At 41.7% G+C, this 22,454-nt stretch overlaps 1 protein-coding gene across 7 annotated transcripts in view; it reads right to left on the reverse strand.

The window, feature by feature from the left end:
- Positions 1 to 22,454, reverse strand: part of SCAPER (S-phase cyclin A associated protein in the ER) — a 195,031-nt gene that overhangs the window by 75,311 nt on the left and 97,266 nt on the right. For all 7 annotated transcript variants that reach the window (XM_083398951.1, XM_083398947.1, XM_083398946.1 and 4 more), the window contains 2 exons: positions 18,966 to 19,031; positions 10,416 to 10,527 (listed from right to left, as the gene is read on the reverse strand). In XM_083398951.1, coding sequence (XP_083255077.1) covers positions 10,416 to 10,527; positions 18,966 to 19,031 — 178 coding nt within the window. The remainder of the gene's footprint in view (positions 1 to 10,415; positions 10,528 to 18,965; positions 19,032 to 22,454) is intronic.

A 22,454-nucleotide genomic window follows, 5' to 3' on the forward strand; every position in this document is an offset into this window, starting at 1 on the left:
CTGTAAAACCAACAGAAAGAATGCTACCCCTTTTCACACTTAGTATAAAAAAGAAAATACATCTCTAAAGAAATTGCAGGAACTCCTAAGAGTTCCAGATACTATAAAAATCTACTGATATGGTGATTTTGCTTCAACTCTTAGATGTATATTTTTAAAAGAAACTTTCAGTGTATCCCCCTTCGCCTCAAAGCTTCAGATGGGACGGCCATGGCAGCAATGAGCCACTTGCTACGGTCCTGACAATGTGCAGATTCTAGAGTAAATAACCAAGCCGGACTCTGCACCGCTGAGGCCAACCATTCCCGACTGTCTCTCCACTGTGATAAACACTGTCTGCCCACAGTCCCTTGTATTTGAAAGTTACGACAAACATTGGACTGAAATGTAAATATCTGACATCATGACTGGTGAAGCAATGGACGGCAAATTTATCTAAAAAACAGAATGAAACCCCAAAATGTTGTTTGACGCCTTGTTTTCTTTAAAAAAAGCCAACCTTAGTGGTCACTAAGGGAGCACTCGGAGGAGGTCAGGAGTGTTGTGCTTTGTTCTTAAAAAAATACACACAGCAAGTGAAGTTGCTTAATGATATAGACTAAAGACATTTTAAAGCTAAAGAAGCGAGGACTCCTACAGCAATGCTGAAGTCAATATATGGTATTAAAAAGGCATCATGTTTCTCTGCCAAATGAGAAATGCCCTGGAACTGGGAAAGGAGAAAACAAAACTTTCCACTTTTGATTCATGCTGCTTTCATATGGGTTCACCCGTAAATTGTACCATCTTGTTTTTGCACCCAACTTCTTAAGAAAAGACATATTCACTGGAAAACTCCATATAAAATATTAGTTCAATGTATTTTCTCTTAAAATATGCATTGAGTGAATGTGTTCTCCCTCAAATATTGCACCTTTAAACATACTTTGATATTTATTTCTGTTTTTGGACTGAGAAAGGGGGTTGATATGTCTGGGAAAAGCGAAAGCCAGAGAATAAACAAGTTCCAATCTGCAAATCAGTCGAGGAGGCTCAGATCAGGTCAGTTTGCATTAAATTTTGCAAAGCTCAAATCCAAAAAGCAGCCCCAGGTGGAAGAGGTAAGGACTCTAAACTATTTTTGCAGGGATCGAGAACTGTTGGACTCCAACTCCCATCATCCCTAACCCCCAGGCCATGCTGGCTGGGGCTGATGGGAGCTGAAGTCCAACAGGGTCAAGAGAGCCAAAGGTTCCTCATTCCTGGTCTACAGACAACAGTAGACACATACAAACCTGTCTTTTTATTAAGAGGATACTCAAAGCAGCTAACAAAACTAAAACCAATCGAAAAAGCCATGTCATCAAAGCATAGCACATCAACACATTAAGCATAAGACAGCAGACAACTGAATCAGTAAGAGGGACAAGAAATCAAGAAAGAGCGACACTTGAAGGCCAAAATATTTCCTAAATATAAGACTTTGCTTGGCAGCAAAAGGACAAGAAAGAGGTGAGTGAGTCTTTTCAGGAAGAAAGCTCCACTGTTGGGTGCAGCCACTGAGAAGGCTCTCTCTCATGTCCCAGCCAAACAGGTACAACTGGGAGGAGGACTTCTTTGAAAGATCTCAAAACCTGGACAGCTCATACAGAGGAAGACAGCCCCAATATTTCCATGTTTTTTAAATCAAGGGGTGCAGCATGTCCCCAAAACAAGTTCTCTGCTTTTCAGGATTTGAATGCAGGCCTGACAGGCGGAAGTGCAGCATCCTGTCCATGTGGGAAGAATGTTTCATTCATAAAGGCCATTCTTCACATTATGCAGAAACACACACCAGGTTGTACTCCAGTCTCAGGCCCGTAGCCAGAAATGTTACAGTCGGGGGGATTAGGGGAGGGGAATTGTTGTGGCAGAGCCAGAACATAAATACGAGTGGTCTCGTTTGTTTTAAGCTATTTTTAAGTCACTTTAATACTGCTTGTGCATTATCTCTTATAACTCCACAAGTAAAAGGGCCACAAGTTTGAAAGACTTTTAGTAAGTGTGAAGGAGCAACTGTGGTGAACTCTGTTCTCCCTTTGGGCAATGCTTCATCCAGGCCCAGCCATTAGCAACGTTAAATCAATGTAAGCAGTTCCCCCATGGTGACAGCTTGTGTTGTTTCCACCCCTCCTTCCTCCTGACGGCATGGTATTAGGGTCTCTTTCTTTCTTTCTTTTTATGTTCCCCTGGGAAATTCAATTAACAGTGTCAAGTCTCCTCCTCTCAGTCAATGAGTGACACTATCAAGATCTTTTTCACCACCCCTGACAAGCAAGATGTGTCCACTGATTTCTTGACTTGCAAGTTAACAAGAGAATTACTGCCCACTTCTATAAATGACTATATATGATCTGTGTCATAAACAGCGTGACAGCTGCCAAAATCAATCTTTCACGACCCTATTGATTAGGACACTCAGAAATAATGAGACTTCACTAGTGGCAGAATAATGCTTGGGTGGGGAGAGGAGGGAGGAATGTATCTGCTCCTTACAAATGCCGCCGTAGTCACCTTTCCTTTGCCCTTTTCTCACTGTACAATCTACCAGCAACGGAACAAGATTATTAAGGCAGCAATCAATGTTTCCCCTCTCTTTCATGAGGAATGTGACTTTTTCAAAATCAGGAGAGTATAAGAATCATACAGTTGGAAGGGACCCCAAGTCATCTAACCCCCTGAAATGAAGGAATCTCAACTAAATCCATAAGATGGCCATCCAACATCTGCTTAAAAACCTCCAAGGAAGGACAGTCCACCACCTTCCCAGAGAGTTCATCCCACTGTCAAACAGCTCTTGCTGTCAGACAGGTTTTCCTGATATTCACTCAGAATCTCCTTTCTTGTAACTTGATGCCATTGGTCCAAGTCCTAGCTTCTGGAGCAGAAGAAAACCACCTTGCTCCATCTTTCATGTGACAGCCTTTGAGATATTTGAAGATGGCCATCATATCTTGTCTCAGTCTCGTTTTCCAGGCTAAACACACCCAGCTCCTTCAACCATTCCTCATAAGGCTTGGTTTCCAGACCCTTGATGATCTTGGTTGCCCTCCTTTGCACAAGTCCCAGCTTGTCAACATCCTTCTTAAACTGTGGTGTCCAGAACTGGACACAGTATTCTAGGTGTGGTCTGACCAAGGCAGAAGAGAGTGGTGCAAGTCAGTGTAAAAAACACTTGACTAGATGGATAAATGGTCTGACTCAGTATAAGTCAGCTTCTTCTCATATTTCTATGCTGACAGAATGCCTCAGCAGGGCTTTATGCTAGGAACACATAGCAGTCCAATAACAGGTGATCAGCAGTTCAACCAATGCCTCTGCAGCTGCAGTTAGGGAAATGGCAGGCTGTGCAATGTACAGTACCTTAAGGTTTATGCGCAAGCACTTGGTGATGTGTCTGCTCCCCACTCTGAACTTTAACCAGGATCCTGGAGAGAGAGCTGAACCATGAAAAACAACAATCTTAGCAGCTCACATTAAACTTTTTAACAAGGATCCTCTGGAAGGACAAGGTTAGAACAGTGATTTATCAGAGGTAGGGATCAGAAAACACAGGCTATTCTGGCAAGCAGGGAAAGATAGAGCCAATGAGATCTCAAATTAACATGGGAGCAATCATGCTAACAACTATTGGCACCTCTTCAGTTTTTCAAGCACTTCCAATGCAACAAGGTTGCTTAAATTCTGCCCAAGAGCAGTGCTATTATGATTTTCCTACTCATATTGAAATTGTTGTTTAGTCGTTTAGTTGTGTCCGACTCTTTGTAACCCCATGGACCTCCCACAGTTTGGTAAAACTCATGTTGGTAGCTTCGAGAACACTGTCCAACCATCTCGTCCTCTGTCGTCCCCTTCTCCTTGTGCCCTCCATCTTTCCCAGCATCAGGGTCTTTTCCAGGGACTCTTCTCTTCTCATGAGGTGGCCAAAGTCTTGGAGCCTCAGCTTCACGATCTGTCCTTCTAGTGAGCACTCAGGGCTGATTTCCTTAAGAATGGATATGTTTGATCTTCTTGTAATCCATGGGACTCTCAAGAGTCTCCTCCAGCACCATAATTCAAAAGAATCAATTCTTCGGTGATCAGCTTTTTTTATGGTCCAGCTCTCACTTTCATACATCACTATTGGGAAAACCATGGCTTTAACTATACGGACCTTTGTCGGCAAGGTGATGTCTCTGCTTTTTAAGATGCTGCCTAGGTTTGTCATTGCTTTCCTCCCAAGAAGCAGGCGTCTCTTAATTTCGTGGCTGCTGTCACCATCTGCAGTGATCATGGAGCCCAAGAAAGTAAAATCTCTCACTGCCTCCATTTCTTCCCCTTCTATTTGCCAGGAGGTGATAGGACCATATTGAAATACTCCCCCTCAATGAGGCCAAACTTAGATTCACAAAATGTTTAGGGGTATGCGTAGAAAAAAAGCACTGCCCAGGAGTATGCAACAGCAACATGCACACTGGTACAATTCTTTTCACAAAAGTCAACTAAAACTCTCAGAAACTTAAAGCTCTTGGTAGCCTGCTGATTATGTAATGTTGAAGGAAGATGGATGTCATTTGGGGGGAACTGCATTTATATTACTGACAGTTTATTTCCTTTCTTGTTACACTAAAGTGGTCGGTTTTGGCAGTGTCACTAAATGCAAGAAAAATATCATTTTCACAAAATGTGAAGAACATCTTAACTTTATTCATAAGGAGAGGAAGTTCAGCCATCCATCACTAGTATATCCTTAAACTGTGTTGATTGTTAAGGGAATTTGCAATACCAAGGAATACTAAAAGCATCCTTTCTGTCTTTAGAAAACAGGCCAGAGTAGGCATTCTAACTTGCCAGATTATTCAATCCTGTTTATATCACATTTCGGTAAGCAAGCAGCAACTATGAACTAGCTATCCATCAGTATATTTTTTTAAGAAGGCAATTTATTTTGGCTTTGATTTTTTAGCCATGGGAACAGCAACTATCAAGCAATTGATAAAGGTAAAGGTAAAGGACCCCTGGACGGTTCAATCCAGTCAAAGGTGACTATGGGGCTGTGGCGCTCATCTCGCTTTCAGGCCGAGGGATCTGTCATTTGTCCTCAGACAGTTTTCCAGGTCAGGTGGGCAGCAGGACTAAACCACTTCTGGCACAAAGGAACACTGTGATGGAAGCCAGAGCGCATGGAAACACCGTTTACCTTCCCACCGCAGAGTGTCCCACCGTGTCCAGGGGAGGGCAACCAAAATGGTCAAAGGCCTGGAAACGATGCCTTATGAGGAACGGCTAAGGGAGCTGGGCATGTTTAGCCTGGAGAAGAGGAGGTTAAGGGGGGATATGATAGCCATGTTCAACTATATAAAAGGATGTCACATAGAGGAGGGAGAAAGGTTGTTTTCTGCTGCTCCAGAGAAGCGGACACGGAGCAATGGATCCAAACTACAAGAAAGAAGATTCCACCTAAACATTAGGAAGAACTTCCTGACAGTAAGAGCTGTTCGACAGTGGAATTTGCTGCCAAGGAGTGTGGTGGAGTCTCCTTCTTTGGAGGTCTTTAAGCAGAGGCTTGACAACCATATGTCAGGAGTGCTCTGATGGTGTTTCCTGCTTGGCAGGGGGTTGGACTCGATGGCCCTTGTGGTCTCTTCCAACTCTATGATTCTATGATTCTAGGCAACAGCTTCCCTACACCTTCAGGTGCAAGGAGGGGGACTGGTGTTGTTTTGGGGGGTTATTTGTTTTGCACTGCAGCATCACTATTTCCTCTGCTTCTTTCTGCTGTCAAAGTGTGGGTTTATGTTTCATTTTTCACTTATTCTGTTATTGCTAATTTGTTAAATTGGGTATAATCTATAAATGTTTTGAGTATATTTATAGAGAAATGTCAGGTCTAATTTTTCAAAATAAGTAAGACAAATAAAGTTTCACAGTGCTATCTTGTGTATACACACACCTATATAAACAGAGCCACTTCTGTGCCACTCTTTTTTTTCTTAAAAAATAAATAAATTACTGCCTGTACTACCTACAAAACAGTCTCTGTAGTAAAACGACTCATGAAGAATTTGTGAGGAAAATTCAATAACGTTTGTTTAGGTTACTGCATTACGCCACAATTAGCAATGGTATGATTACAGACAGCATCAGAAATACAACCCGCACTGCTTACAAATCTGCCACCGAAGAGAGATACCTCCTTGCGATAAGGGGAAAATACTTGTTTGATTAAACTGCAGGCTTGTTTTTAAAAAACATTTTAAGTTCATGTGTACAATAGTTCCTGAGAAGAGTTAGACCTATTATGCTGTTAGCTGATGGATATCAATGCGAGCAACAAGAATCCATGTTTTCCTGTTAAAATATATACACACCCTTGGCTCAAATGGACCAATTAAGAACAGATATTCGTAATACTGTACATATGTTCATTTTTTCCTTATCCACCCTGAGGCCTAAAGAACAGTTTGCCATCTGTGCAAGATTTAAATAACTTATAGCGAAATGGTGTCCCATTATAGGGGCAGATCTGGCTTTTAAGTTAAGGAAGTGTTACAAACTGTTCGCCTTTTTTTCAAATATCCTCCATCATTTATTGATGACATTTGTGTGCCACCTTCATAACATGATGTTTGTATGGCAGCTTTGAATAAATAAGTGAAAAAATTAATGAAATTCAAATAAAACCATTAAAAACAAAGATATAAAACCCCCAACTTGCTGCATTCCTAGAATTAAAATGAATTCTAAAACAGAGGCGCAATCTATTTAAAAGGCCTGGGTGACTAGAAACATCTTCACCAGGTGCTGAAATGACCAGAAACACGGTGTCAGGTGTGCCTTTGGGGAACACTATTCCATACCTTGAAAAGGCCTGCCTCATTTCATTCTGCTGGGAATACGGAGCAGGGCCTCCTAGGACATTAATGTTTGAGGATGGGAGAAAGCAGTCTTTCAGGTAAGCCTGGTCTTATTCAAGGAAACTGAATCTTTTAACGGTTTATGTAATTAATGAATTTAAATCCTTCTCTTTGAGGCCCCTTACAAATGCATATCCTTTCTCTCTCAATCCCTCTTTCCCTTTTAGGTCATGTCTTTCAGCCTGAGAGAAGGCTTGCATGTCTGTGCCTCTCTCTCTCTCTCTCTCTCTCTCTGTGTGTGTGTGTGTGTGTGTGTGTTATTATCATCACCTCTTTGGCAGCCTTTATTTGGCAGCCTTCTGTAACCAGGAAGGACATGTCTAAGCTTGCTCTAAGCTCAGCCTGCATGCTCAAAACTATATTTCTGTATTTTGTACCCAAGAGCACAGTGGTGCCCCGCAAGACGAATGCCTCGCAAGACGGAAAACCCGCTAGACGAAAGGGTTTTCCATTTTTCAATGCGCTTCGCAGGACGAATTTCCCTATGGGCCTGCTTCGCAAGACGAAAATGTCTTGCATTTTTCCCCCGCTCCCCACCCCCTTTTTCTAAGCTGCTAAACCGCTAATAGCCTTTTAGCAGCTAATCTGCTAATCCCTTAAGCCTTTAATAGCCGCTAATAGCCGCTAAACCGCTAATCCGCTAATAGGGTTGCTTCGCAAGACGAAAAAACCGCTAGACAAAGAGACTCGCGGAACGAATTAATTTCGTCTTGCGAGGCACCACTGTATTCTACCTGTGTTCTCCTTGCTGCTGAATGTGATAGCACATAAATCGGACCTTTGGATTTTGTAAGCAAACCCTTTTTTAAAAACCTACTTAAGAGTGGTCTCTTCATTGAGAGGGGGGAAGAAAAGGAGAAACGCTGCAAGCAAACTAATTGGGATATATACAAAGGTCTATCAGCCTATTACTCCCATGTTATATTGCTCCTTGACTCTGTGACCATTTTAAACTCTGCTGGGGGCTCACTCCCGCTGGAGAGTGTGTTAAGCACCATGCTTTGAATCTAGACACCCAGCCAATTCTTTTAATTAAAAGTAAAGGACCCCTGGATGGTTAAGTCCAGTCAAAGGAGATTATAATTACCCACACATGGGTCATGTATCTTATTTCCCCCCATAAAAAGCCCTCTCTCCTGTCACTACCCACCTAATCTCAGATTGAAAGGGGGCTTTGGAAGGGTAGGTGGGCTCCAAAGATTATTGTAATGGTTGGGCAGGCTTATGGAAGAGGTAAGGTAAGAGGGAATTTGAACCTGGGTCCTCCCCAATTCAAGTCCAAACTCTAAGCAGGGGTAGCCAAAGAGGTGCTCTGTATTCCTGACCATTCACCCAAATGGTATTAATGAGTACAAATGGAACTTGTTAGCCTTCATTCCACAACAAATTAAAAACCCCATTCAGATCAGCTTTTCACATGTTGAGAAGTGAACACACATCTTTAGTCAAGAGTCAATATGGCGTAATGGTTAGAGCAGGTGTAGCCAATGTAGTTCCATCCGGAGGTTGTTAAGACTAGTCAGACACAGTCAGCATGATCAATGGTCAGGGATGATGGGAATTGGAGTACAAACAACTGGAGGGCCACATGCTAGTCACTCCCTGCTGTAGTCTAACCCGGAAGTTAGCAAGGCATGAATAACTGTGTAGTAGACCCCAGGGTACATTTTCTCACATGTACATCTCCTATGTTGAATGCACAAATGGCACTCTCCTAGGAGAATGGTTCAGTTGTGCTATGCTACATGAGTGCTGACATGTAGAATAGACATTGCACAGTACAGATCTCCCATTTTCAAGCAGATACTTCTACAGCCCATATTTATTTTTCTTCCATTGCTTGTGGTATTTGGATTTCAATGAACCCAAACCAAAGCAGGCTTTGCCAGAATCTGATATTGCACCGCATTACACTCGGCGACATGGGTCAGGGGATATTTTGCCTTCTCACTTCCACCAGCTTATAAACTTTGGCAGATATGAACTTACTTAGTAACGTCTGTGTGACATGCTGCCAGCTTTAAGCAGCAGTCTGGCTGTATTCTTAAAAACAGGATTGGTATTTTTTTGTGGGGGGATCCATGCCAACTCCATCCATTTAAATTCTGTTTACTTGTAGTAATGGCACACACATGTCTGAAAAGCTGCTGATAAGCCGCACAAAGCTTATGTTACTCTGTTGCTATTCAAAGCCTGAAGTTAAATTCATCTTTAACCAATAACCAGAGAAATGGTTTTACATGAGACTGAATCGAGATGCAGTGATTTTCCATTTTGTTTGGTTAAAGCATTAAGGATTTTCACAATGTTAGATGAAATAGGAGAAACACACACTTTGGGAACAGTAAATTAGTTGTAGGAAAAACACTGTAGGAAATGCCTTCTCCCGTTTGGCTCCTTCTCTGTGCTCCAGAACTAGGATCTGCAAGCAAGGCCTGGCTCTATATTCCATCAAGCTGTATGGCAGCGAAAGGGAAGCTGTGGTCCTCCAGATGTTGCTGAACTCCAACCAGCATGGCCAATGGCCAGACATGATGGGAGCTTTAATCTAACACACCTGGAGAGCAACAGGTCCCCATCCTTGCTGTAAGGCATGAGGACAAGGAGAAGAGGGCCTGTTGAGCTGTGAGAATACAACTGACGTGGCGGCTGCAAAAAAAGCTTACCTGCTCCCAGTGCTATTTTTCTAGAAGAAGATTAATGCCTCCCTTTTCTTATAGTGGCAATGGCACCCACCTGAGAGGTGCTGGAACTGAGTTCCGGCTGAAAAAAAGCCCCACCTGTTCCATATGCATACAAGAGAAGCAAACATAAGATGCCCAATTTGTTGTGAAATGTATTCTTCTTCTCGTTTCAGAACAATAAATATATATGCATATGCACTGTTCTCTGATGCTGTAGTAGATTTCTGAGATTTAATGTTGGAGATTTAGTGATATTTAATGAATGATTGGTTTCTATTTTTTCTATATTTATGATAAAAATATTTGAAAATAACATTTAAAAGCAATTAAATCAACTCAAAAGGATGCAGCAGCTCAGGATGGCATTTTCAACTAGTTTTTCTGTTTTCGATATATTGATGGTGCAACTTTCACCTAATAGCTGTAGAATATAACACATAATCATAAAACCTCTCATTTACACCTCTTGGGGTTGCAACCAACTACATTTTATTCAGAGTAGACCCACTGAAATTAATGGGAGTAAGTTAGTAATGGCCATCCATTTCAGTGAGTTTTGTCCAAGTAAAACTAGTTGGATGTAACAACACTTTCAAAAGTCACATGAACAAAACATACTGGCACTTGAATAAACATGCATGGAATTGCATGGTCAGTCAATATCATAAATGTCACAGATTAATTAATCCACATACACACATATCTATACCAACACAAACGTGTGCATGAAAGAGAGAGAGTGCGCCCCTGCGTGTCTAAGTAACCAAATGATGGGTCTGCAGAGGAATGGTGAGTTGAGAAACAAGAGTTACGATACCTCTTTTTCCAGGATACGCGAAATCTCTCCCAATATCCTATCCAGAGCTGAGACTTTGTTGCTGTCTTGAATTTGAAGTTGCTTTAGTAGGTCTTTTACTAATCGCTGCAGCCTTCCATGCAAATGGGGGGGGGGGGGAGAAAGATAAAGATCAGAATTGGGAAAACGGCATTCCTGTAATATATCACTGAGACTTGATTAATCATAGCATGCTAAAGAGAGAAACATTGTGAGCCTAGGCACTCCTACTCACAAGTAAGCTCCACCAAGTTCAATGTGTAAGTAACTGCCATCCAAATGTGTGTTTATATTGCAGTGGCATCCAATGCCGGAGAAATGCTCCAAGGCACAGGGTTGGGTTTCTGTTAGCGGATTGCCTTCTGGGAGTCGGAAGCCTCTCTCACTATCCAACCTCTCCTCTAGCACTTTTACGAGGGTTGGGCGGGGGATATCACAACTGGAGAGAGACCTGTTGGAATGTAATGTAAAAGTGCTGTCTAAAATGTATAAAATATTATTGGAATGGGAGACAAAAGGATGAGCAAGTAAAATCCTGTATAGAAACTTATTTATGTATGCTATTACAGCAGCAAGAATGTTACTCGCCCCAAAATGGAAAGAAGCAGAAGTCCCAGCAAAGGAAGAATGGTTACAAAAACTTACGGAATATGCAGAAATGGCAAAACTTAGTGGAAGAATAAGAAATCAAGATAACAAACTTAATAAGAGAATGGAAATGGTTTATTGAATATTTACAGATAAATTGTAAACAGATAAGAACACTGACAGGATTACTGTAATAACCTGCAGTTTCTAAGGGTATATATTTTAAGAAGATGAATAAATGAGCAAATTATGTTAATTTGGATATACAGAAGATATTAAAAATAAATTAAAGGAAAGCGAGGGAAGGAACTCAAGTTTTGAAATATTAAAATGATTTGGGGAAGTTTTTAATGTGTGATGTTTTATTCTGTTTTTAACCTGTGGGCAGCCACCCAGAATGGCTGGGGAAACCCAGCCATATGGGCAGGGTATAAATAATAATAATAATAATAATAATAATAATAATAATAATAATTATAAAATGATTGTAAAACTAGTGAAATGTATAAATCTGAAAAGCATAATTTTTTTATAAAAAGGATACAAAATGGACACTTATCAGTTATTAGATTGACCAGGAGCTAGATAAAGTCAAGAAGGGAGAGGGCTCATTGGTGCAGTGCATGCTGAGCTTGCAAAAGGCTCCAGGATTTTTCTGGCTAGGAGAAATGCTGACAGCCAGTGTTATGAGCAAGGACAGAGAATCTCAAACTGTGGTCGCCCCACAAGTCAGTGGTATCTATACTTGCACCACACTCAGCTGATTTTTTTCTGAGGCCATTTTGACAAGACCCTTCACTAAAAACTACTGGGCTGTATCCAGCTAAGCTGCATTCAGAGCAGACCCATTGAAATGAATGGACCTAAGCCAGATCCATCTATTTCAATGGGACAACTCTTGAGTACAGCTTAGTTGGCTACATTAAGTTTCCCGTTTTTCCTGTAGCTTAAATAGAAACACAGTCCCCTCTTCTCCTTGTGGGTGACTTATGTGCCTGCTCAGTCTGCTATCCAGGTGCTAAAAGCTGACGGGTAACATCAAGCCTCATCTGCCCTTCCTTCCTTCCTTCCTTCCTTCCTTCCTTCCTTCCTTCCTTCCTTCCTTCCTTCCTTCCTTCCTTCCTTCTGATTCTTTAAACAGCCCCTGGACTGGTCAGCCTGCAAATAAGAGGCTCCTTAAAAAGAGGACTGTCATCTATAAAGTCGTACATGTGGCTAGGTTTTATCTCCCCCCACGTGCCACTCCCAGATGTTTGCCTGGCCCTGTCCCTCCTATTTTCTGTTCTGCTGTCAAACCTTTCTATTCTGGAGGGGCTTTGGGTTGGGGGGGGGGTAGTTGTGTATTAAGTCCCGGCTAGCTGATTTCTCCTCACTACTGTGGATTCTGCTGTGATTATAATTGTGCTGACAGCAGCTGTTTATTTTGTATTTTTAACTCTTTCTTTTTCAGATGTTTAGTGAGCATAATAATAATTTGTAACATCTCCTTATCAATATTTTAACGTATTTTGAGGTTTTGATGGTAAAGCAGCATATAAATCCTGTCCAATAAAAAAAATATGTATCAGAAGAAATCTCCATCTAAACTGATATATTTAAAAGGTCTCTCAAAGTGGACATAGTAAAAATGGCCTCTATTCAGGAAACAGTTGAGTGTGTTCTATTGACACCAAATTACTTGCTACTCATATGTTTACTTGGAATAAAATCAGTGTGTTTGTGATTACAGCCAGTGTTTTTTTTTTCTAGGGGGCACGCATACCCCTAAACATTTTGTGAATCTTTGTAGAACTTTTGTCTATTTACTATATTTTTCCCGATATAAAATCACTATAAAATAGTGATTTTCTTGAGTCAATGAGAGCACCCCTAAACAATTAATTAATTAATTAATTAATTTTAAAAAGCACTGATTACAGCCATTGTCATGATTACCTTAAACTGGCCTTTTAAAGCCGGATCATTTTTTAAAAGACCGTAGATCCCTGCTATTAGTTTTCTTTTTATCAGCCAGGTACAGGATTGGGGCTGTCACTCTACTAATGTGTGTTCTTGCTTGACAGATACATTTGAAAATAGTCCTCCCCCCCCCCGAAAACAAACCCCAGATATAGCCTTAATTGTGCTGCATTCCTTCTGTTTTTCTAGCTATAATTAAGTCAAAGGGGAGCCTTACAGTATTTCCATAATTCTTCAAAGCCCTATCTACCGAGACTTGCATTTCCGCATCCCTAAAGGATTTTTCTCATTTCCCCTCATATTGCAGAATATAAAGTTACCTTCTCTTAAATAACTCTGATTGTTACAGAATTGCATAACTTCTTGGGGAACTATGGACTGAGCAGTCTGTGGACTCAAGGAAAGTAGTCACATTCCTTTCTTTTTAAATGCTCATCTAGCCTCCCTATCAATATTGTAGGAACCGTCTGAGGATCTGTCAAACTTAAGACTATGCTGGATTGTGTAGGAAGTTCATTCTTAAATCAGTCTCTATCAAAAAAATTAGGAGGGGGATTTAATTGTGGTTTACTTTAGCTTTCCCCAACGTCACACACTCCCGACACTGCTGCATTTCAGCTCCTCTTATCCCTGGTGATTGGCCATGCTGGCTGGGGCTCAGGTTGCTCTGTCGTTCAACAGGTTTTGTACAAAAGACTGCTTCTATCCCAAGGCCTCTCACCCCTGGTAAGTGGAGAGCTCTCCTTTTTTAAAAAAATCAAAACAAAATCTAGAGAAGCATCAAGAACTAGCTTTTGGTGATCTGTTTTGTGGGAAAGTCGGAGGAAGCAAGGGGAACTATTTTAAATTTATTTCACAAAATTTATACACTGCTTGATTATAAAGGTAAAAAAGGTAAAGGACCCTGACAGTTAAGTCCAGTCGCAAACGACTCTGGGGTTGTGGCGCTCATCTCATTTTACTGGCCAAGTCCACAGTTGTTCGGGGTCATGTGGCCAGCATGACTAAGCCGCTTCTGGCGAAACCAGAGCAGCGCACGGAAACTCCGTTTACCTTCCCACTGGAGTGGTACCTATTTATCTACTTGCACATTTGGCGTGCTTTTGAACTGCTAGCTGGAGCTGGGACTCAGCAACGGGGATTTGAACCACCAACCTTCTGATCAGCAAGCCCTAGGCTCAGTGGTTTACACCACAGCGCCACCTGTGTCTCTGCAAAGCAGATTAACAGTGTATGGGTGGGGATAAAACCTCCACCCATCTTGTATCAGTGGTTTGTGGTGCTAGTTTTGTCCCACAAATGCTTGGCAAAAGTTCCCATGGTGGCCTAATTGGTAGGGTCCCTAGAGGTTCTTGAGTTTCTGCTCTTGCAAGAGACTGGACATGCTCTTCTACCCCAGCTTGAACAACGAGGGGACCATGTTAGAAACAGGCTCACTTTTCTTAAGCTATTCTTTAGCACAAGGTGCCTGAGTGGAAAATGCCTTATGCCTGGGGAAAGGGATTCACAGCTGAACCCAAGGATAGTCCTACTCAGAGCAGACCCATTAACTTAATGAACCTAAGACAGTCAAGATCATTAACTTCCATGGCTCAACTCAGAGGAGGATTAGGACTGGATACGGCCCCCTGCCTCATTGCCTCTGCATATTCCAGTTGCCCTTTCTGACTCCCTAAACCCCTCCCCCTCTACTTATCCCAGTATTTGGATCATAAGCCTTCTGGCAAAACTAGCTTTTTAATAGCCCACCATCCCATGCAGCTCTTCATTTATTTAAACACTATAATAGCAGCAGCAGCAATCCACACAAGAGTATTTACATTTGGAATTGATTGATACATTACCTTTATCAGCACCAAAATCATTTTGTACATTCTACACTGTGATTATAGATTCAAACTTTTTTAGCAATATTCCCCCTCCCCATTCCAAAGTAACTTTCTGCATGTCTTTTTCTCATTCACAGGAAGTCAGAGAGTCTCTCAAAATCGAGAGTGAAAACCATCACTCCTTTTAATAGCCAATTAAGGTGGTCAGTGCCACCAAGACTTTAGGCAAGAGGTTTGCAGAAGGACTCTTGGCCGATAAAAAGCCTAGAGCAGAGGCGAGAGGAGGAGCCACGTGGGAAGGCTCCCTTTGATGGGGGGGGGAGAGATGCTTTGGGGGGAGAAAGAAAGGGCTGGCTGGGGGGGGGGAGACTGTCTCCTCAGACACCTCCTTCCACACACGCACCCATGCACGCTCCTCGTCTCTCCAATGACAATGGATAGATCACTGCCTGTTTTTTTTTTATACTGGGTAGTAGATGGCAGCCTATGTGAAGTTGGACATGCCTGGCCTAGAGCATCAATGAAACATGGGGTGGGGAGCGGAATGCCCTGTGAAAGGCATCTTTCTTCTTTTAAACAACTCCACTAGGAAAAATGAAAGACAGTGATTTCAGTTTTTCTAATTGCACATATGCATTGTGAATCTCGGGGGTTGTTATTGGGGGAGGTTCTTGCTTTCCCCCGTGTTTGTCTTATTGGCTGTAATTTCCCTTTTTTATTATAGATTTCAATAAACATATTTTCAAAAAGAAGAATGGAGAACATGCCATGGAATGGTTTCCAGTTGTACCAAATCAATTCACAAGCCTTTCACGGGAAAGGAAGGGGAAAAAATTATGCTCACAATTTTTCTGATTCCCATTTGTTACAAACAATCAACACAATAAAAAGATTAGCTATTGAGAGTCATGATATTAGCAAACAGCTACCCCAAATAGTAAAAACACCCGACAGACCCACTGTTTTTGTTAGATGAAATGGATTAAAAGAAAATACCCAATTTCCTGAAATGATCTTACTAGAAAACTCAGATGTCTCACAGCTGGAACTGAGAAGGAAGCTTCTGAGCAATAACGGGCAAGAAAACAGCAAGCTCCAGCTGTCTCACGCAAGACCAATTAAATCTTCTGATGGAACCAGTTTCATTAATCAAGAAGAGCTACCTTTTTATCCTTTTCTGTTTGTTTCTCAAACAATTAATTGATTCTATATTTACTGCTAGCTGCTAGGATGGTTATTTTAAGAAAACAGAAATATTTAAGGGTGGGTTAAATAAAGATTAAAAGTATACTCTAATCTGTATCCATTGCTATTGCTGAAAAACGAACTCAGAAATTAAGGTATAGTAGAGGGCAAAATAAAAATACTAACATTATTTTATGTATTAACAACAACAACTTGTGTACTGTCCTTCATCTGAAGATCCCACGGTGGTTCACAACAGAAAAATACAATAAATAAATAAAAGAAAAACAACTCAATAACCACTCTCCCACAAACACATTAAAAAACCCACAAAATCAGCCAAATGCCTGGTTGAAGGGAAACATTTTTGCCTACAGCCTAAAGATATGTAATGAAGGTGCCAGGTGAGCCTCCCTGGGGAGGGCATTCCGCAAACAGGGAGCCACCATAGAAAAGTCCCGCTATCGTGTTGCCCCCCTTTGGACCTCTGATAGAGGAGGCACATGAAGGAAGGCCTCAGAAGATGATTGCAGGAATGTTCAAACATCTCCAATGAAATAGTAACTCTTTAGCCTCAAGGGAAAATATCCTAAGACCTTGAGGACTACATTCTGGCTCTGTCAAATAGATAGATCGATAGATATGTTATTACCCTCCAATATCAATAATACATCCATTCAAAAGCAGACAGGATGCTGCAAGTATACTGTATACTTTTTGGAGGTTCTTGAAATAAGGGTGGAAGACACACAACACACAGGTGCAGAGGTGGTAGAAAACAGAACTCCACAGACACTGCAACAGTAGTACAAAATTCAGATTTTGCTTCTTCCTCTTCCTCAACGTTCTGCGCTTTCCCACTAATGTATTTAAAAAGACTGCATGGGAGAAAGGCTTCTTCCTCCATTTGTATATACTGGCAAAACTCCAGAGAACTTAAGTCAAGCTAGAGAGATTTATACTAGGGTAGGTTTGCCATTAGAAGGAAATTGTGAAATACTGTTAAAACTCTATTAAAAAGTTCTCTCTGTGCTTAGCTTTAAATTATAGTATAAACTACATTCAGGCCATTGATAAATAAAATCGTCCAATCCCCTCACTTCTTCCTTCGATACACCAAATTGGCTTCATGATAAAAAGTGGGTGCTTTAAGCTCTACCTGGCCATAGGAAATACACAGTGTGTGTGGGGGGGGGAGGGCCAGGAGTAGGTTTTCAAGCCCCTGTCTTGCAGTGGGTTGGACTAGATGGTCCCCAGGGTCCCTATGAGCCCCATATACCACCATGAGTAGCATATGCTCCAGATACAGGCAAAGCCTCCTCAAATTCTCATTTTTCAATCTCGGGAACCAGAGGATTTTCACCCTTAAAGCCACTAGTAGATCTGAAGTTTTGTGATGAAGACTAATCTGAAAAATAATACCACCCCCCGTGTTCATAGGATGGTCAATGGACACATTAGCTGTGTATGTGTACAGATATTCCCCCACATCCACACTTCTCTGTGACGCCTTTGGCACAACTTCCTAGAGGCAGGGAACCTCAGACTCTGGGCCTAACAAGGCCTTCCAGGACTCTCTATCTGGCCCTTGGGACAATACCTAGGTCCCACCCAGGGAGGCCTTTCTTCAGGGCTGCTCCGAGTCCTTCATGACTGATCTCCCCTGGCTGCAATGTGTTCTTGACTGCAACAATGCCTCTTGCTTGCCTGAATAGAGGGTAGAGCAGTGTGAGTGTGCAGGCATGTGTACACCTCTGATTTTTGCATCCAAAATGTTGCCTACTGAACAAATGAAAGAGTCACATCCATTGTTCTGTTCCATTTTTTGCCTCTGGCTCCAGCCACGTGGAAGGTTGCCCAGAGGGGAATGAAGCCCTCAGGCTGACAAAACAAGCCAAGGATGGGGGACCTTTCAGGAAGGCCTAAGTCCATGTAACTGAAATGACCAGAGATTTGCCCCTTGCCTCCTCTTCTCATGCTACACCCACAGTCTGTTTTCTGTCACTCCTTCTTTGCAAAGCACCACATATGTGGATCCTCTGTATGGTATATTTAAGACTAACCACAAAATGGCTTTTTATCTGTGGGAATTAGCATTTCCCCCTTTTTAGACATGCATTTATGCAGCTTAGCTTTCAAACTATGCCCACAGAATATCTGACCGGTGAATGCTTTAACAGGCCAACAAATGACTGTCTTTATGTGCATGGATCAAGAGAGATCAAAGATGCTGTGCATTGTCCTTTATACTATTCATGCAAGGGATAGATTTATTTATTCATTTCATTAATTTCTAGAAGGTCATTCAGAGGGTTTCAAAATTAGATGGCTGCCGACCTATGTGGGCCAGTTACCGTATACACTCGAGTATAAGCCAACCCGAACATAAGCCGAGGCACCTAATTTTAGCACAAAAAAACTGGGAAAATTTATTGACTCAAGTATAAGCCAGTTCACCACACCACAAACCTGGTGGTGGCGGCAGCGGCGGAGGAAGAACAAGCAGCCCCAAAGGACCAGCAGCGAGAAAGGGCTCCTTTTGGGCCGCTCATCCCTCTGCTGCCGCCGCCTGCCTCACTCAAGTATAAGCCGAGGGGGGCTTTCTCAGCATAAAAAATGTGCTGAAAAAGTCGGCTTATACTTGAGTATATATGGTAGTTATCTATAAGGTAGCTTTATATGCATCAGCAGTAAAAGAGTTACAGACTTTTTTTATCAAAATCCAAAACAGTGCCGACTGCAAAATAGATTTTTTAATTTAAATGATTTTGGGAATTTTACAATTTTACAATGCGCAGTTCTGATAATTCAACTTACTCCTAATGGTTTGCTTTTTGTGATTTAATGGCTGACAAGAATGAAAAATGGCTGACCATATTACATGCATTGAACATCATCATCTTCATCTTCCAGTAACACAATTTTATCTAAGTGCTACATATCAAATTTAAAACAAGGTCTAAATGCTTACTTTGCTTTGTAAGGGGAGTCACAAGAGCCGTTTTTTGCTTCCATTATACTTTCATATTCCTTTGCCCTAAGGAGGAAAACATTTTAAAACATTAGTTATAACTCACACAAGGCACCTCGTAGACTTCCTTACAATTTTACTCCTCCCTTTCTTTCCTAGCAATGACAGAATAGAAGTTCAGAAGACGGTTCGGAAGCTTCAGCTGGTGCAGAATTCAGTGGCCAGGTTGCTCACTGGAGCAAGATGGTTTGAGCATATGACACCGATCCTGGTCTGATTGCACTGGCTACCAATTAGTTTCTGGGCCCAATTCAAAGTAGTGGTTTTGACCTATAAAGCCTTAAACGGCTCAGGACCGCAACACCTCAGGAACCGCCTCTTCCCCAATGAACCTACCCAAACCATGAGATCATCTTCTGAGGCTCTTCTTCGTGTGCCTCCTCCTTGAGAGGCCAGGAGGGTGGCTCCCCATCTATGGAATGGTCTCCCCAGGGAAGTTCACCTGGTGCCTCCATTATACAGTGGTACCTCTGGTTATATACTTAATTCGTTCTGGAGGTCCGTTCTTAACCTGAAACTGTTCTTAACCTGAAGCACCACTTTAGCAAATGGCGCCTCCCGTTGCCGCTGTGCTGCTGAAGCACGATTTCTGTTCTCATCCTGAAGCAAAGTTCTTAACCCGAGGTACTATTTCTGGGTTAGCGGAGTCTGTAACCTGAAGCGTCTGTAACCCGAGGTACCACTGTACACCTTTAGGCGCAAGGCAAAAACGTTTGATTGACATCCTATGCCCTTTTAAAATGTGGTTTTTGGGGGGAGGGGGTTGTTTTTATTTTGATTACCGTAGATTCTGGCGTATTAGGTGACTGGACGCATTAGACGACCCCCCAAATTAGCAGCTGCAATTTGGGGATTTGTCTTATAAGCCCAGTCGCCTAAATACGCTGGGCAGCTCCGTGCCGGGAGAATGCCGCCCGGTGCGGAGCTGAGCCTGCCGCTCGCTGCTGCTGCTGCTTCCAAACCAGCAAGGGGGAGGGGGGGGGAGCCCTCCGCTCTGCACCCCCCATACCAGGCGTATAAGGCGACCCCCAACTTTTTAACCTCTTTTCCAGGGTTAAAAAGTCGCCATATATGCCGGAATCTACGGTATATATTTTGTGATTTTATATTTCTGTTTTGTTCTATGAACCACCCTGAGAACTCCAGGTATAGGGTGATATATAAATTCAATTAACAACAACAACTACTACTACTCTAATAGAAGTTAGCAGGCACCCTGGAAAACTAGACTAATTGTAAGACCATTCCCCCCATCAACAGCATTTCCTGATACTTGGAGAAGACACTGCTCCCGTTTTAGTAACTGTCTGATGAAACAATTGAAGCATCTATAATTATCATAAGCATTAACTACAAGAGAGGAAAACACACTTCTAGCATTAAAAAGGTATGTCTTCCGATTGATAACAGAATTATTAATTGGTTGACAGTGTTTTAATCACTTGGGTTTCATTAATGTTTTGTGGCAGAATAACAGGGTTAGCAATTGATGCAATTACATGAGCCCCCACCCGTCCCCTGCCCACAGGAAAGCCCTGTATGAATGGCTGTTTCACTTAAGAGAAATGTAAGCAGGAGTCAGCAGTACAAACCTGTTCAGACAATTAAAAGTATTCAGGTTTATGTTGGCAAAATGCCAACATGCTGGAGACAGAGGCAAACGCTCCTTTTGACACAGCTTAACTCTGTTCAATCTGGCTTGGGACAAGATGTGATTCACCAGCCCAGCCAACGACTCAAACAAAGCCTTGGCAAAATTAAATTCAGAAGATACTTTGATGATTTAGAAATGTTTAAATTCTCAGCTCCTGCAAACAAAGCCCAGAGGTGAAACAAATAAGCTAAAAGGTAGTAGCATTTCATTGGGAAAAAGTACACCAAAAAAGCTAAAAAAGAAAAGCAGAAAAGCAAACAAACCAGCAATTGCATGTGTTATAGTCACGAAAGCAAGTTTTGTAGAACCCTTAGTTGCAAACATGACCCTATTTACTAGCAACCGTTTCCAATTCTGTGGAATTATTTCTGGTATGGGCCGCTGCTCCCTGTGTTGCTGATCACTGTTCGCTTTTGAGTTTCTGCAGACTGACTGTATCTCTCTAGTCAGGGTTCACAATTTTTTTATCTATAGTGTTCACTATTGCTTTTAGTACTTTTGTCATTACCTACTTATAAGAAAAGTGGGGCATACATTTTTGCAATAAATAAGCAAACAAAGGAATTATTGCAGCACTTAACTGTGACTGAAATGAATTTGCATTTACTTAGTTTTCTCCTGGTTACATTTTTTTTGCCCTTCCTCCAAGGAGCTCAGGGAAGCTTATGTGTTTTCCCCATTTTTACTCTCACAAGAAGCATTTGATTGAAAGTGAGCCCGAGAGAGAGAATGGACTTAAGGGTGCCCAATCAGGCACGGATTTAAACCCAGGTCTCTTCCTCTCCAATACTAACCACTATATCAGAGTGGCTTTCTGCCCAGAATGGAAACTGGGGAAAGGATGCACCAATCCTGTAGCTCACTCACAATCACTTAACTTTGGTAAGCAAGTTATGTCTGTACTGCCTTGTGTTTGGCTGATTTTGTGGCTTTTAAATGTGTTTGTGGGAAAGGGGTTATTGGCTTGTTTGTGTTTTATGCTTTTTGTATTTTTCTGTTGTGAACTACCCTGGGATCTTCAGATGATGATGATATTAATATTAATAATAAGAAGTAATCAATGTAAACAGAGCCCAAACTGGAACATTTTCAAATTAAATTACACGTCCAATGCAGCAGTTGCATTAATAAACTTAGATATTACTTTCTATCAATCCCATGGGACGACCATCCGTCATGGATGCTTTAGCTGAGATTCCTGCATTGCGGGGGGTTGGCTACATGACCCTTGGGCTCCCTTTCATCTCTGCAATTCTATGATTCTAAATCCAACTAAGTCATACTCACAATGGAGGTAAGTTACTTATGCATTGTTTAGAATGTGTTGATGCTGAGCATCACTAATGTTAGATAGCCACCAGGGAGATCTTGACAAAACGCATCTGGTCTAAGGCTATGGCTTTAAAATACATAAATTCATAGTCATCAGTGCCCATTAAAGATATCCCCCTTTGATGTTGTGAAGGAGGAAAAAATCATGTAATTGCACTTATTATTTACTCTCTCTTTCTAGTCATCTCCCAAACCTGTGAGATTCTATCAGCAAATTGGGTGTACCAGACAGACAGGCATGGGTGGGTAAGTAGGGAGAGGCAGAACTATGAAAAGCTCTTAAGTCAAGGATGAAAAGCTTGACCTTTATCTAGCAGGAGAAAGGAAGGATTCCGAGAGAGACATGACATGATTAGAGTGACAAGCAAGGAAGTTGATTTTCAAGTTTGCACAAAGTCAGTGAGAAGTAGCTTTTGTATGTTCTGCAAATATTTATCTTCACT

The sequence above is a fragment of the Podarcis tiliguerta genome (assembly GCF_965153285.1).
Source record: "Podarcis tiliguerta genome assembly, chromosome: 9".
Lineage (NCBI taxonomy): Eukaryota > Metazoa > Chordata > Lepidosauria > Squamata > Lacertidae > Podarcis > Podarcis tiliguerta.